Raw genomic sequence first — 13,149 nt, 5'->3', positions numbered from 1 at the left:
GATGTCCTCTGACAGAACTTGGTTAGTTTTCCTGGGAAACAAGTAACAGGAACACATTTTTTTGATTTTCACGATGAATTATTTTCTAACAAGAGCCCTCTTTTCGTCTCTTTGACTTTCATTCGTTGGCCAGGGTGGACGAGCCCAACATGTCAATGGGGTGGGATCCCACAAATAACGCGGGCTGGCTCCTTTCCTTTCTTTTTTAATTATTAATTTGCTTTTTGCACTCGGCCTCACGTGCCAGGCCTATTATTCAAGGCGCCTCTTGTTGTATTGAGGTCTTTTCTTTTCCAAGTTCTTCCCTCGGAACCAGACCCAGAGGGGAAGACGTGGGACATTGGATGTTTCCGTGTCAGGCGCACAGGAAGTGTCGCCTGCCAGCTAAACCAGGACAGGACGAGCATTTTAAACTGTAAATGCTCCGACAGGATCAGACAGATGGACAGGAAAGGTCCCTGACCAGTGCGAGGGAGCCCCGCTCGCTCATTTCCAGCACAGGTGCTGCCCACCTAGTGTGTGTGAATCCAGTTCCTACTCGATTGCTGTGAGGACAGTCTGTTTTCTGCCACATAGTGGTCAGTTGGAGAAGTTGGAGTTTGTTGGGCTCTTTCTCTGTTTCCATTTATGAGTCACACTGGATACTTATTCCCTTCTTGTGGGTCCTTGTACTTCTCTGAGCTTTCAGGAAATAAATGCTCTTGCCACGTGTAGAAGTTTCTTTTGGTGGAAGCAACGGTACACTTGCAGTTCATATAACCCGGCGTTTTGCAGGCACTTTAAAAAACAGCAGTGAGATTGGGGGAAAACAAGGAAACCCTAGGTGGTTCAGTGTTCAGGGTTATAGGAGAGGCTGGCTGGACCGAGTGAGTTTGGTTGGACCTCGGTTGCCAATCTTCTTTAGCTGGGTAGTTCTCCCTTTCTTGATTTACTAGTTGGTCCTGCTTCTTCATTGTTCATTGGTAGGTAGGTGTTGATTTTTCTTGAGTGAGCCAGTGATTTTCACCGGTCCAGCTGGAGGGTGTACTCTCACAATGGTATTCACACTAAAGGGGTGCCCTCCTTATATCCCTTGGCCTGTCTGCCGAGTCACCACCATCACTGCCTTGTTACCTGCAGGGTCATGCCCTAGGGTAGGGCATAGTGTATATGTGTGTGTGTGTGTTTGTGTGTGTGCGTGTGTGTTTACATAGTGTCTCATGTGTTGTAGATGCTTAGAATTGAACCCAAACCAAACCCTGCCTGATGGGCCCAGTGGCCAGTTTTCTTTGGGTCCACGTGTAGCACACTAACCACAGTTGAAGTTATTGCTCTGTTTTCTTTTTTCAACTGCACACCTGACCTGATAGAGGTGAACAGTTAAGAATCTTGAGCACAGAGTAAAGAAATAAATGGAAAAAGGCAAACAAGACCTGGGTCCTCCTTCCCAAGGATGGGCAACCTTTGTGAGGGGGAGTCCAGGCTCTGCGTGGGAGAAGAATTTCCTGCCTGCAGAGGAGAGCAAGAACTCTGAAAGGAGGCAGACAGCTCCTCCGCTGAGTCTTCCACTGGGACCTGTGCCTTGGTGGATTCTCCATATATTACAGTGAATTTAATTAAATACATTGTGATCCCAATTGACGGTATTCTAATTAGCTGGGACAGGAAAAATCATTCTCCCTCTTTCTCCAAATGAAAACATCTACTCTCTTCTGCAGGGAAAGCATGCCCTTGGCTGACTGGCTTGCCCCGTGGAGTCCTCATTGGCCTCTGCAGCCCCATCCCCTCCTGCTGCGTCTTATTAGGCAGGTTCCAAGGGTGGAATTCTGGGGATGGGCCAGGGCATCTTGGGAGGGAGAGGGTGCCTGGCCAACAAGGTCAGGGCATTGACCCACTCGAGGCCTGGGAAATGACCAGATGGTGTGGAGGTCATAGAAGTCAGGACCCAGGACGCTGCTGCTCGCTTTGGGCCCCCGTTTGCTGGAGATGGGACAGCCTGAGAATTACCGAGCTTACGAGATGTGGTGAGAACAGGAGCTGTCACATGCAGGTAGACCTCAAGAGACTCCAGTTGTGAGTGGAAGTTTGGGTTGGGTATAACCTTTATAAGCAGGTGTTTCCTAGGATGGAGAAATAGTTTATTCTGGATTTTTGTGTGTATGTCTTGGAGAATGAACTTGGAGTGCAAAAGCAAGCTTGGAAGTTTGAATCACGTTTCTGTGCAAGTCTCTGAGAGAGGACCCTAAATGTTCCCTGCACTGGGATCAGTGGGAAAGGCTGTGGCTCTGTTTTCCGCATTTCCTTTTATTCTTTTCTCTACCATTTGTAGCATGTAACCATTTCCCTTCCAAAATGGTTCTCACATGGCAGACAGAAGAATTCCTGGTGGCAGTAGAGATTACCGCTGACCACCATGAGTCAAGTGTAGTGGTTTGGGGACATCATCCTTATACAATTATTTTTTAAACAGGAGTCCCCAGTATCATGTTTATTTTAGTTCAGGGTTTATACAGCCCTGTCACCCAGGAACCCATGGATTTGAGGACAAAATACATCTGACATCTGACAACTCCCATCCAACACTTTTTGGCCATGTTATCCTCTCTTCTGGCTCAGAGACTAGAAACCCCAGCTGTTTGGAAAAGAACCCTCACATCCATATTAAAATTTTATGTTTAAGATTCAGAGCTTTAGTGCAAGGAAGTCCTGTTTCATGGGAAAGTAATGAGAATTTGGGGTTAGGGCTTTAATGGTACTTGCTCTGATTTCATAGTTTATGATACCACCAAAACCCCTCGACAGAACTTACCGCTGTAGATGCCATGGGTATTTTCCCTGTTATCTTTCATTCAGTCAGTTTTTGTTGAAACTTTAATAAATGTCATTCTTTTGGTCTTAGTGATCCAAGGCAGCAGTGTCTGGCTCCTGTACAAGTTTCCTCTTACTCAATCCCAAGCCAAACTCTTGCTCCCAGGAATATCCTGGTGCAGTTTTTGGCTTTCGGGGGCCCCTGTGGAGAAGTCGGGGAGAAGGAACATGGACGAGCTCATCATTTTCCTTTCCACCTAGCCCATCAGACTCTCCTTCTTCCCAAGGTTGCAGCCTCCAGAAAACCTTGCTTTGGTGCTTTCCATTCTCCTGAAACCCTCTGTAAGGAGCCTTATGTCAGAGGCAGTAAATTGAAGATAAACGATTAAAAAAAAAATCAGCTCAAATTTATTTCAAGAAAAGTCGCTATATATTTTCAGTTGTTATAATTTGACAGTTAACACTGAGCTTGCTAGTTCTTCAGACTCCTTCTGGTTGTGAGTGTTCTAGGACAGCTATTATGGGGTCGGGGCAGGGAGGGAGGATATTGCTTTGTTCCAAGGCTCTGCACTTGAGTGTGTTAAATCACCCATTTCGAGGACAGAAGGGATTGTTCTCTCTTGGTACCAGTGAAGCCCTTCACTCTGTTATCTGCAAGTTGGCCCCAGAGCAAAAGTGATTATAGTAGTGTAGTTTTTCTACAGCACTCTATTGTTGCATTCCTATTTCCTCTTCCAACAAGGTCCAAACGTGCTTCTGGAATGTTCACACTTTTTCCGTGAACATAGGATGTGTGCGTGTGAGCACATGAGCCTCAGAGCCATGTCATCCAATGGGAAGTGCTGCTAGGGCCACTGTGGTATTTTCAGTATGAGGCAGAGTGCAGGACATTCTGACTCTTGTGCTTTCTGAGTGTCTTACCGCATAACGTGGACGAGAAAGATAACCAAGCAGGACCAGAAACAGTTATCAGGCATGGGCATCAAATAGAACAAGTGTGGGCAGAAATGAGAGGGGCCGGACAAAGAAGTGCCGAGGCATTTATCGTGTGCTCTGTGTAGTTAGTCCCTTGGGCCAGGCTCTGGGGACTAGAGGTGGGGCTGAGGGTGAGGAGAAAGAAGGAAGGACAGGTGGAAACATGAGCCCATAAAATACATGATCGGAATTTCCTCCTCCAAAAGGATGCTGGGGGATGTGAGACCCAGCTTCTAGTTCTCTCTCCCACTAACTAGCTGGGTTACCTTGGGTCAACCACTTAAACTTTTTGGAATTGTTTCTCCTGCTTTATGTGCACCCAATAGAAAGGTTCCCTCTTCCCCTAAAATGAATCATTTGAAATGAAGGAGGCGGCCTTCCTATACCAGGAGCGTGTCAATTCCCTAATTGCTAATAAAAAGGGTCCATAGCTTTCAGCATATTCTCAAAGAGGCCCCGAAAGGATGTGAACGTTGTGCTTGGATAATCTTGAAGCCTTCTCCTAAATGCAGAAGTCTGGGGTCTGCTAACTGGGTCCATGGCCTCCACTGTCTTGTACCCCGGACTTTAGTCCTGTGTGTGCCTGCTTTCTGCCAGCTCTGGGGCTTCCGTGTTCTGAAATCAGAGTACTGTGTTGACACAGACACAACACCGACTGTAATTTTGACCATCTGAGCACTAAGCCAAATGACCTTGAGATGTTGACAGGGAAACTAGTCTGGAGAAATTTACTTTTCTGTCTTTTTTTTTTTTTTAAGCCAGGGGAAAAACCTAATTTTGGGTTCTCCTAATAGTCTGTAGTTCTACATACAAAAACTTGAGTCATCTTCCTTGTGAAGTAGCCAAACAGCAGCTTTGCCTCTGTGTTACCTGAGATTCTATACAGGTAGGGTGACTATGTGGGCCATCCCCTGAAACAGGGGCTGGTCACTTTTTCTGTAAGGGGCCAGATAATAAGATTTTAGGCTTTGCAGGCCAAACAGTCTCTATCGCAACTATGGCGCTCTGGTGTTGAGAGAGCAGCCGTAGACAATACACAAATTAACAGATGTGGCTGTGTTCCCATAAAACCCTATTTATAGAAATAGGCAGCAGGGTGGATTTGGCCTGTGGGCCATAGCTTGCCGACCCCTGTTCTAAATAAAGCAGGACACTTGGGAGAGTGGAAGGAGGAACCTTTAATTATTGTGCCAGGAAGACCAGTTTTATACTGGGAGGGTCGGATCCGTCAGCGTTTTCAGCACTCTGACACGTGTGAGGGAGACGGGAACGAGGGTCAGCTTGCTCCCCTGTCCTCACAGAGCTGCGGGGGAAGGACCCGCTGGGAAAACCAAGCAGCCCCCATAAGGGATCCTCGGGCTGCTGCCAGGGCATGGTGGGCTTGGAGTGGCTTACCTGAGGCGTGTCCCTCTCTTTCACCCCTGTAGCACCTGCAGCAGCACGAGAGCGGCGTGGAGGGCGAGAGCTGCTACTACCACTGCGTCCTGTGCAACTACTCCACCAAGGCCAAGCTCAACCTCATCCAGCACGTGCGCTCCATGAAGCATCAGCGCAGCGAGAGCCTGCGCAAGCTGCAGCGGCTGCAGAAGGGCCTTCCGGAGGAGGATGAAGACCTGGGGCAGATCTTCACCATCCGTAGGTGCCCCTCCACCGACCCCGGTGAGTGGTCTCGTGGGCACGGGCGGCCCGGGCAGTGGCCTCCCGAGGGCTTCGGCTCGGTGCAGCTGGCCGTCACGTCCATGACTAGCCTCACAGCTGACCATTGTGTTCTGAAGGGACACGCAGGGATTGTTGCTTTTCCCATTTTTTAAAGGAACTTAGCACCACACTTTTCTTCAGGTGTCACAAGCCACTGCCCAGGGAGCAAAAGCCAACAGACCGTGTTTTGTCCCCTCTCCCCACATTCTTCTGGAGCGCGCTCTAGATTCAGTTTTTTGGTTCAGATTGACATAAAGCAAACGCTAAGCTGTGTCTTGCTCAGTATTGAGAATGGGCGGTGTGTGACCTCGAGTCTGGTCGGTAAGAATGAACTTCAAAGAAGATCGGAACATGTGTTTGCTATAAACGTTGCGACTGTATTTGAGAGCGAGCGACCCAGTTGTTCCTGGCCCAGTGCTGGCTGTTACTTCACAAAGAGGGTGGAGACCTTCCGGGGGAGCTCACCCCGCGCTTCCGCCTCCCACCCTGTCCCCTCACCCGCCGTCCCCTTCTCCTTCCTTCCCCGTGTGACTCTCACTCCCACTGGGACCTCGCTCAGTAGAATCTCCCCTCTCTCTTATCTTTTTAGCCTTCCAGTCCCTTTCTCTCTGGTCGGGAGCACAGGACAGTCACCTGTCTCTTTAAAAACCATTTATGGTTAAAGCCCTCCCTTAATCCTGTGTCCCACTCTCTCTCTCCAACAGCGTCTTCAGATTCTTGAAAGAGCACTCTGTGTTGGTCCATCTCCTGTTCACACGTCAGCCTATCATAGCCCGTTTCCTCCCGTCATCAAACCATCCTTGAGAAGGTCACGGCTGACTTCGGATTTTCCGAGCCCAGTGGCTACGTGCTGAGCCTTTTTCTTTCTGTGGTCTTTGAAATAGCTGCCCATTCCCTTCTGGAAGCGCCCCTCCCTGGACGTGTTTCTCTCCTGTCCTCCTGTTGCTCTGGACTGTCCTCCACGCCACCCCCCACGCCACGCCCCTGCCCCACACCCCGGCTCGTGGCCCTCAGGCTGCCCTACGTGCCGTCATCACCTGGGCACTAGGCCTGGCCCTTGGCTCCCAGCCTCTTGAAACTTTGTCTCCTGGTGTTGGCACGTGTGCCCTTCAGACAGCTTCCTGGACCTCTCACGGGCGCCACCTCATACACGCTGGGCTCACAACTTCCCCTTCCTCTTTCTCTTTCCGATGGCATGCTGTCGAATGACCTAGCCGGGCTGCAGACTCAGGCCTTTTGGTCTCTCCATCGCCTGCCGCATCCTCTCGGCCTCTCACGTGTCGTGGCCATGTGGGGACTTTAATCCTAATATTATCATTCACGTTTTTATGAAGTTTTTAAAGGCAAAAAGTTATATAAATCTTACTGTGAAAAATGGCATAGCCCCCGCCAGTCCCGTTCCCCAGAGCACCGCCTTTCAAGTTTAATTGTTCCTTTTGTTACTTATTTCCATATTTCTTAACGAGCTTCTACTACTATTTCTTGATTTAAAAAATTTCTTTTTGGTAAGTTGTACACATTATCTATTGGCTTTCTACTCCAGAAGATGGGGATTTTACTGGTATGCCATTGTGCAAGCTCACACACTCATACCACTCACACACATACCCTCCCATAATCCATACACACTCTCTCATACACATACACACACAGACACGGTACCCACACACCCCAGCGCCCTACACACTCAATCTTCCCCTCCCTTCATCTTCCATTATGATTAAATAATAATTTGGGGGCATATTAATATTCAGTGTTTTCATTACTCTGACTCTGTAAATATTAATCACAGCTGAGCCATGTCGAGTTTTATAATTTCATTTACCTTCTTGTACAACTTTTTTGTTTTCCCTGGTTTTCTAGGTACCTACGATTAATTCATGGCTGACCCTCTGCCAGCGTAGACATTTTCTCATCTCCGAAGGCTCTGCTGTATCAGTGTCTCTGTTAGCTTCATTTCCTCCTGGAGACATCCCTCCCGAGCCCTTATGGACCCCTCTGCCCATGGCTCTTGTCTCCGTCACCTGGCTGTAGCTTTGCTCCCTTTTTCCGTATAAACGAAACCGGATTCTTCAGTGGTGGGATATACCAAAATTGGAGAATGCTTCCCCCCTGCTAGAGTAGGATTATCACAGAGGAGGGGCCAGTCCTGCCGGCAGTCAGTCTGAAATGTTGCTTCGGGAAAGTACTGTGTGGGTACCAGGATGATTTTTGTCACCTCCAGGTCGCTGCAAGACTGACTGTGCCTTCCCATGTGTATGGTAAATGCCCCTTTGGGTTAAAGTTCAGTCTTAATCTCTGGGGCTTGTGCTTCGTGTCTGACCCCATGGCTCTGCATGTGAGCCAGGGACGGGGCCCAGCACCCACAGATATGCCAGTGCCATCTGGCTGTGGGAATCCCTGCTCCCCACTGGGGCATTTTGGCCTGTTTGAGCCTGCCATTCCCCATTATTCTGCTATTAAGTCATTTCACAGGATTCTCCTTCCTCTGCCAATATACTCAGACCTATTTATTTCAGGGTTTAAAAATTTTTTTTTTGCGAGCTCTGCACACGTCATTGTTTCAATCTTCCGCTAAAAGCTGGTCCCTTTCGCCCCTCAATTCTTTCTTTCACTCTGCTCAGAATTCCCTTTTTATTAATGAGGTGCCCCAAACTAAATAGTGTACAGCTGCCATTTCACCCGGGGTCTATGGACTGGAACAAACAGTTCCCTGTTTTATAATGTAATACTTCTATTTATGCAGTCGCTCTGGAATTGCTTTCTTACACCATTGCCTTCTGGGTTTCTCTCATTTAATGCGTATTAGGGTTTTTTTTTTTCCTCCTCCCGAAGTGTATGAGCAACTTTAGTCTAGATGATAGACTTCCTTTCTGTATTTCAAAATCCTTTTGTATTGTCTTTGGCCTGGAGTCATGTTTTTGCTCTCCACCCACCTCCCTCCCAACCCTGCGCCCCTCCCACTCATACGCGCTCTAGCTACGTTTATTTATACTCTTTACTAATGACAAAAGGGACAAATTATTAGACAATACTCATATTGGCATTAACAGTAACTCGGTTCCGTTTTAGAAACTCATTTAAGATAACTCATCTTATATATTTTAATATATCCTTTTCCCTCCCGCCGGGAATTGACTGTTAAAAACTTCTTGGAAGAACGTCTTCAAGAAAAGGGACATTGTGGGCCTAGTAGAGTTAAGACATTGAAAGTCATCAGCTTCAAGTTTTGTAAACACAGACTTCATAAAATACAGGCATACCTCGTTTCACTGTGCTCCACATGCTTCGTTCTTTTACAAATAGAAGGTTTGTGGCTGCCCTGCATGGAGCAAGTCTGTGGGCCCCATTCTTCCAACAGCATTTGCTCACTTTGTGTCTCTGTGTCACGTTCTGGTAATTCTCGTAATATTTTAAACCCTCCACCAGCAAAAAATATTACAACCCCCTGAAGGCCCAGAGGATGGTTAACATTTTCTAGCAATAAAGTATTTTTTAATTAAGGTGTGTACATTTTTTAGACATAATGCTGTTGAACACTTACTAGACTACAGTATAGTGTAAATGTAACTTTTATGCACCCTGAGAAACCACAAAATTCGTGTGATTCGCTTTATTGTAATACTCGATTTATCGCAGTGCTCTGGAGCCGAACCTGCAATCTCTCTGAGGTATGCCTGTATTCCCAGTTTTCTCCTCTGGAACGTAAGGATTGGGTCACTGATCTTCAGCTGGAGACATCATTCATGTAGCATAAGGCGGCCTCAGGGAATCTTTGGGCACCTGTCAGGAGCCCTGCCTGTTCTGGCTCTAAGCCGTGTGTAAACGGTGGCGCTGTCTAGGGTTTTCGTTCCTGGTATTCTGTCATCATCTGGTTAAATGATGGTGTTCTCTCTCCTTTCCTTCCTTTTCTTCCCTCCTGTCTTGTCCACATACCAGAAAGTTTTACACAAAAGCCATCAGAAATAACTTCCTTTCCTTCTCTGAGTCCAGGACCTCAGACCCCAGTCTCCTGTCGCCTTCTGCAGGTGGCAGGGCTTCCCTTGCTGAGGCTGATGGAGTGGACTCTACCATGGATTCTTCCCAGTGGGTGACAGAAATATCACTTCTTCAAATCTTACTTGTTAACTTAGGCCCACGTGTTTTCCAATCAGTCAGGCTTACCACGTAGCCTGCCAGCCCACATGGAAGTGTAGAGAAGGAGAAATTGTGAAGGTCTCCTCTGCGCTTCAGAACTTTGTGGCAGTGGCCAGGACTTACACCCACCATGGGCCCTCTAACCCCTTGAGAGGCCTCATGACCAGACGTAAAGCATCTAGGTCCTGCCCTGCTGCACCAAAGGACTGAGTCTTGGTTGCTGACCATGTGCTAATAAGAAGTCCACCCTCCCTTACATGGTCCTGCTTGTGGGCAAGCTTCACCCTTACATCAGTGGGCAGGCTGAGTCCTGTATTATATTGTCTTCAACCGAGTGTGATGGGCTTCGTCCATGCTACAAACATACATGCGCGCACGCACGCGTGCACACACACACACGCACACACACACACGGCCTTCCCACTTAAAAAAGCATGTCTTGGAATTATACATCTCAGAGAAAAGAAAGTGACCAAACTAGATGAGGTTCACTGCATCCCCACATTTTTTGTGTGTGACCTGGTCTTTCAGTTTGTGGCTTGAGTGTATTTTCTGCAAGAGCAAGTGTTCTCCTGACTTCGTTGGGATTTAGCCTTTCTGTTTCATCCCCACACACAGATAAAGGAAGAGAAAGCCTGTCGTTGTGGCCACACCCTGGGTTATATCTCCCAGTTGCTGGCTTCGGCTGTTTGCTTCCCCTTAGTTGACCAGAAGCTCTTGAAAGATGGAAAGCTCTCGTAGGTGGATCGTGTGTAGGATCAGCTTCCCTGTTTGCTTATTAAAAAGGCATTTCTGGCTCCCGGGTGAAACTGTAGTTAATTTCACTCTATCAGTGCCCTGGGCTTCCAGAAGACAAGAGGTGCTTTGTGTTTCTGTCCTCAGCCTTCCTCTCCTTTTCCTCCTCCTGTTTCTCTTACCCTCGCCTTAACTACTTCTTTCACGGAGACGTCAACCTCCGAACATTGCACAGAAGTAATTTAATGATTCTTCATTGAGCACTTACTATGTGCGAGACTTTGAGTTGGGGGCACAGCTGCTGCTCTCCTCTCAGCTCTTGGTGTGGGTACACTGCATAATATGCCCGCCCAGGCATCCGGGGCAACTGGACGGTGGCTCAGTTTACAGAGGGCGCGCTCATTCAGAGCTTAGGGGAGTATTTTGCTTGGAGCGGAAGACGGCGGCCTCCTTCACTGACACATCTTTGGCGCTCAAGGTAGTGAATTCCTGGGGTCAGGGAGGCAGACACAGCTGGCCAAGGGATGATGTGGTTTTGGTGACAACCTTTACTGGAACACTCACCGGCTTCACTTGATGGGTTATTTTTTTGAACCAACTTCCAGGGAGTTCTGCTTAACTCATACAGTTTAAGAGAATAAGAAAATGTCCTGTTTTCCACTTTCTCATTTGTTTTTGTTTTGATTTTTCAAAATTGGCATAAGGCTGCCCTCTGAATATGAAGTGCATTTTTTTTTTTTGTAAATGGCTAAATTATATGCAATTTCAGTGTCATTTTTCTTATAGCACTAAAATATGTTGTGGCCAGTTCTGAAGCACTGTTTTCATAAAACCAGCACAGTTATGCTCTTTCCTTTTTCCTTTTGACTATGTGTCTTGTCCATGGGGTTTGGGAAAAAGTAGGATAAAGTATTTCTAACTAGAAAAGTTAAATGTAAAAAGAGTGTCAGAACAAATTGGGGTGACTGAAAATTTAAGCACTCATGGAGGAGTAGAGAAAATATGACTTTATCTGTTTTAAATCCACTCCCTGATGAAGGACTATTGGGATAGGATTGTGAATTTCAGTGTGCTTTTTTAGATAAAGGGACATCATTATGTATCGACATGAGAAGAGAATATAATATTGTTAAATGAAAAATGGAGTTTACAGAATAGGGTATAGTTCGACTCTAATTTTTTTTTAAAGCTTTTGAACTAACCATTCTAAGCATAGTTTGTAATTGGCATATCTGGCTGTTTCATGGGTGGGATCTAATAGAGTGTCAGGCACATGGCAAGAGCTCAGATAGTGGTGGAGCTCATTGACAGAGCTATTAGCAAAATTGCTCACAAGAAACCAAGGGGTGAACCTTGGTTGTCTTTTGTTCATGGAGACAGTTTTCCGTTTGCCGACATAAAGTATACGTCGTTTGATTACTGGCTGATTTGCTTGCATTTTGCATCTACATGAAGAGCACAGGAGTACTTCTTAGGGTGTATACTGCCTTGTTTTTTTGTTGGAACAGAGTTCCTGATTTGCCTTAATTAGTCCTCTAACAATCTACAAAGGTCAGCGCCAATTGCCTGTTCATCTACATTTGTAATTGTGATGGCTTCAGATTACACATTCCTTGTTTTAGTCCTTCCTCTACGTATATGCTAGTGTGTCCTCCCCTCCTCCCACACGTGTGTGCATGCCTAGGCGTCCATGTGTGTGCATGCCTAGGCGTGCATGTGCACACACACACACAGGCACCCACACCCCAGGACAGTGTAGAAGCTAAGGATCTGTCTCTCCATACGAAACAGCTTTGTAGTGATGGCACTGTCTTCCTGAAACGCCAGAGTCTGTTATGAAGAGGCATCTTGGAGAGGCTGTTGCTTCTAAGCTAGGAATATAATGAAGCCGGAGTCAGGGAAATGACGTGGATACCAGGCAAGAAGTCCAAGAGCCGTTATCTAGGAGCTTTCTTGAACTGGGTAATTAAGGACAATTAAGGTTTTCTGCTTGCTCTCTGCAAAGTGTGCTAATGATCTGGTGTGTTGGAAGGTGGACATGTGCGGGGTGCTGGTTCACTGCTGTCCCATGCTCCTGGTCTGGAGGGGTCCCTCTGGAGAGGATGTGACATCACCAGGATAGTCCTTGGGCAGTGGGTCCAGGGTCTACGACCTCCCACCTACTCTGTTTCCCTTCTGTCTTCTCCAGAAGAGACGAGCGTCTGCACCAAGACATTCCACCTTTTAGAAATTATCTGAGATCTGGCTGCAGTAGCCTGAGTTGCAATGATTATCATTTATTCGCCCTTTGATACTCTGGATCCACCATTTACTAGTTGCTTTATTTTCATGGGAGCTTCAAAGCTGTCGAGGATTTTTGGTTTTATTTCAGTATATAGCCCTGGAGCATACATTGCCTATATATTGGGCTGTATGTATGGCTAGACATTGCCTGCCCGGTTAGCCCTGTCCTCAGCTGGGGGCTCTAGTTGTCTTGCATGCTGTCCCCTTGGGTAGGTAGTGGTGTGTGCCCTTATCGCCACCCTGCGCTGTCCACTCTGAGAGGTAGCGACGCTGTGGCTGCTCCCTTCCAGGGAGGGTGATACCAAGGGGCACAGCAAAAAGATAAAAGAAAAAAAGGCGCCTGCTGATGGTAACTGGAATTAGGAGAGACTGGGGGTCCTTTTGGAGGGGGGATATTGAGGGTGAGCATTAGGGGTTTCCCGTTTAGGGCTGTGAGCATGTCAGAGAGCCCAGAAGCACAGGGATCCCCAAGGGAGACAGAGAATGTCATGACACACCAAGTATCACTTCAGTGAAACTTTTCTGCCAAGTCAC

At 47.2% G+C, this 13,149-nt stretch overlaps 1 protein-coding gene across 6 annotated transcripts in view; it reads left to right on the top strand.

The window, feature by feature from the left end:
* Positions 1–13,149, top strand: part of ZFHX3 (zinc finger homeobox 3) — a 281,412-nt gene that overhangs the window by 170,098 nt on the left and 98,165 nt on the right. For all 6 annotated transcript variants that reach the window (XM_029207754.1, XM_029207746.1, XM_029207739.1 and 3 more), the window contains one exon: positions 5,190–5,421. In XM_029207754.1, coding sequence (XP_029063587.1) covers positions 5,190–5,421 — 232 coding nt within the window. The remainder of the gene's footprint in view (positions 1–5,189; positions 5,422–13,149) is intronic.

The sequence above is a fragment of the Monodon monoceros genome, unplaced genomic scaffold (genome assembly GCF_005190385.1).
Source record: "Monodon monoceros isolate NGI ecotype Baffin Bay Population unplaced genomic scaffold, NGI_Narwhal_1 Super_Scaffold_10, whole genome shotgun sequence".
Taxonomy (NCBI): Eukaryota; Metazoa; Chordata; class Mammalia; order Artiodactyla; family Monodontidae; genus Monodon; species Monodon monoceros.
The sequence above is the reverse complement of the archived record's forward strand: the minus strand, read 5'-3'. Positions and strand labels throughout refer to the sequence as shown.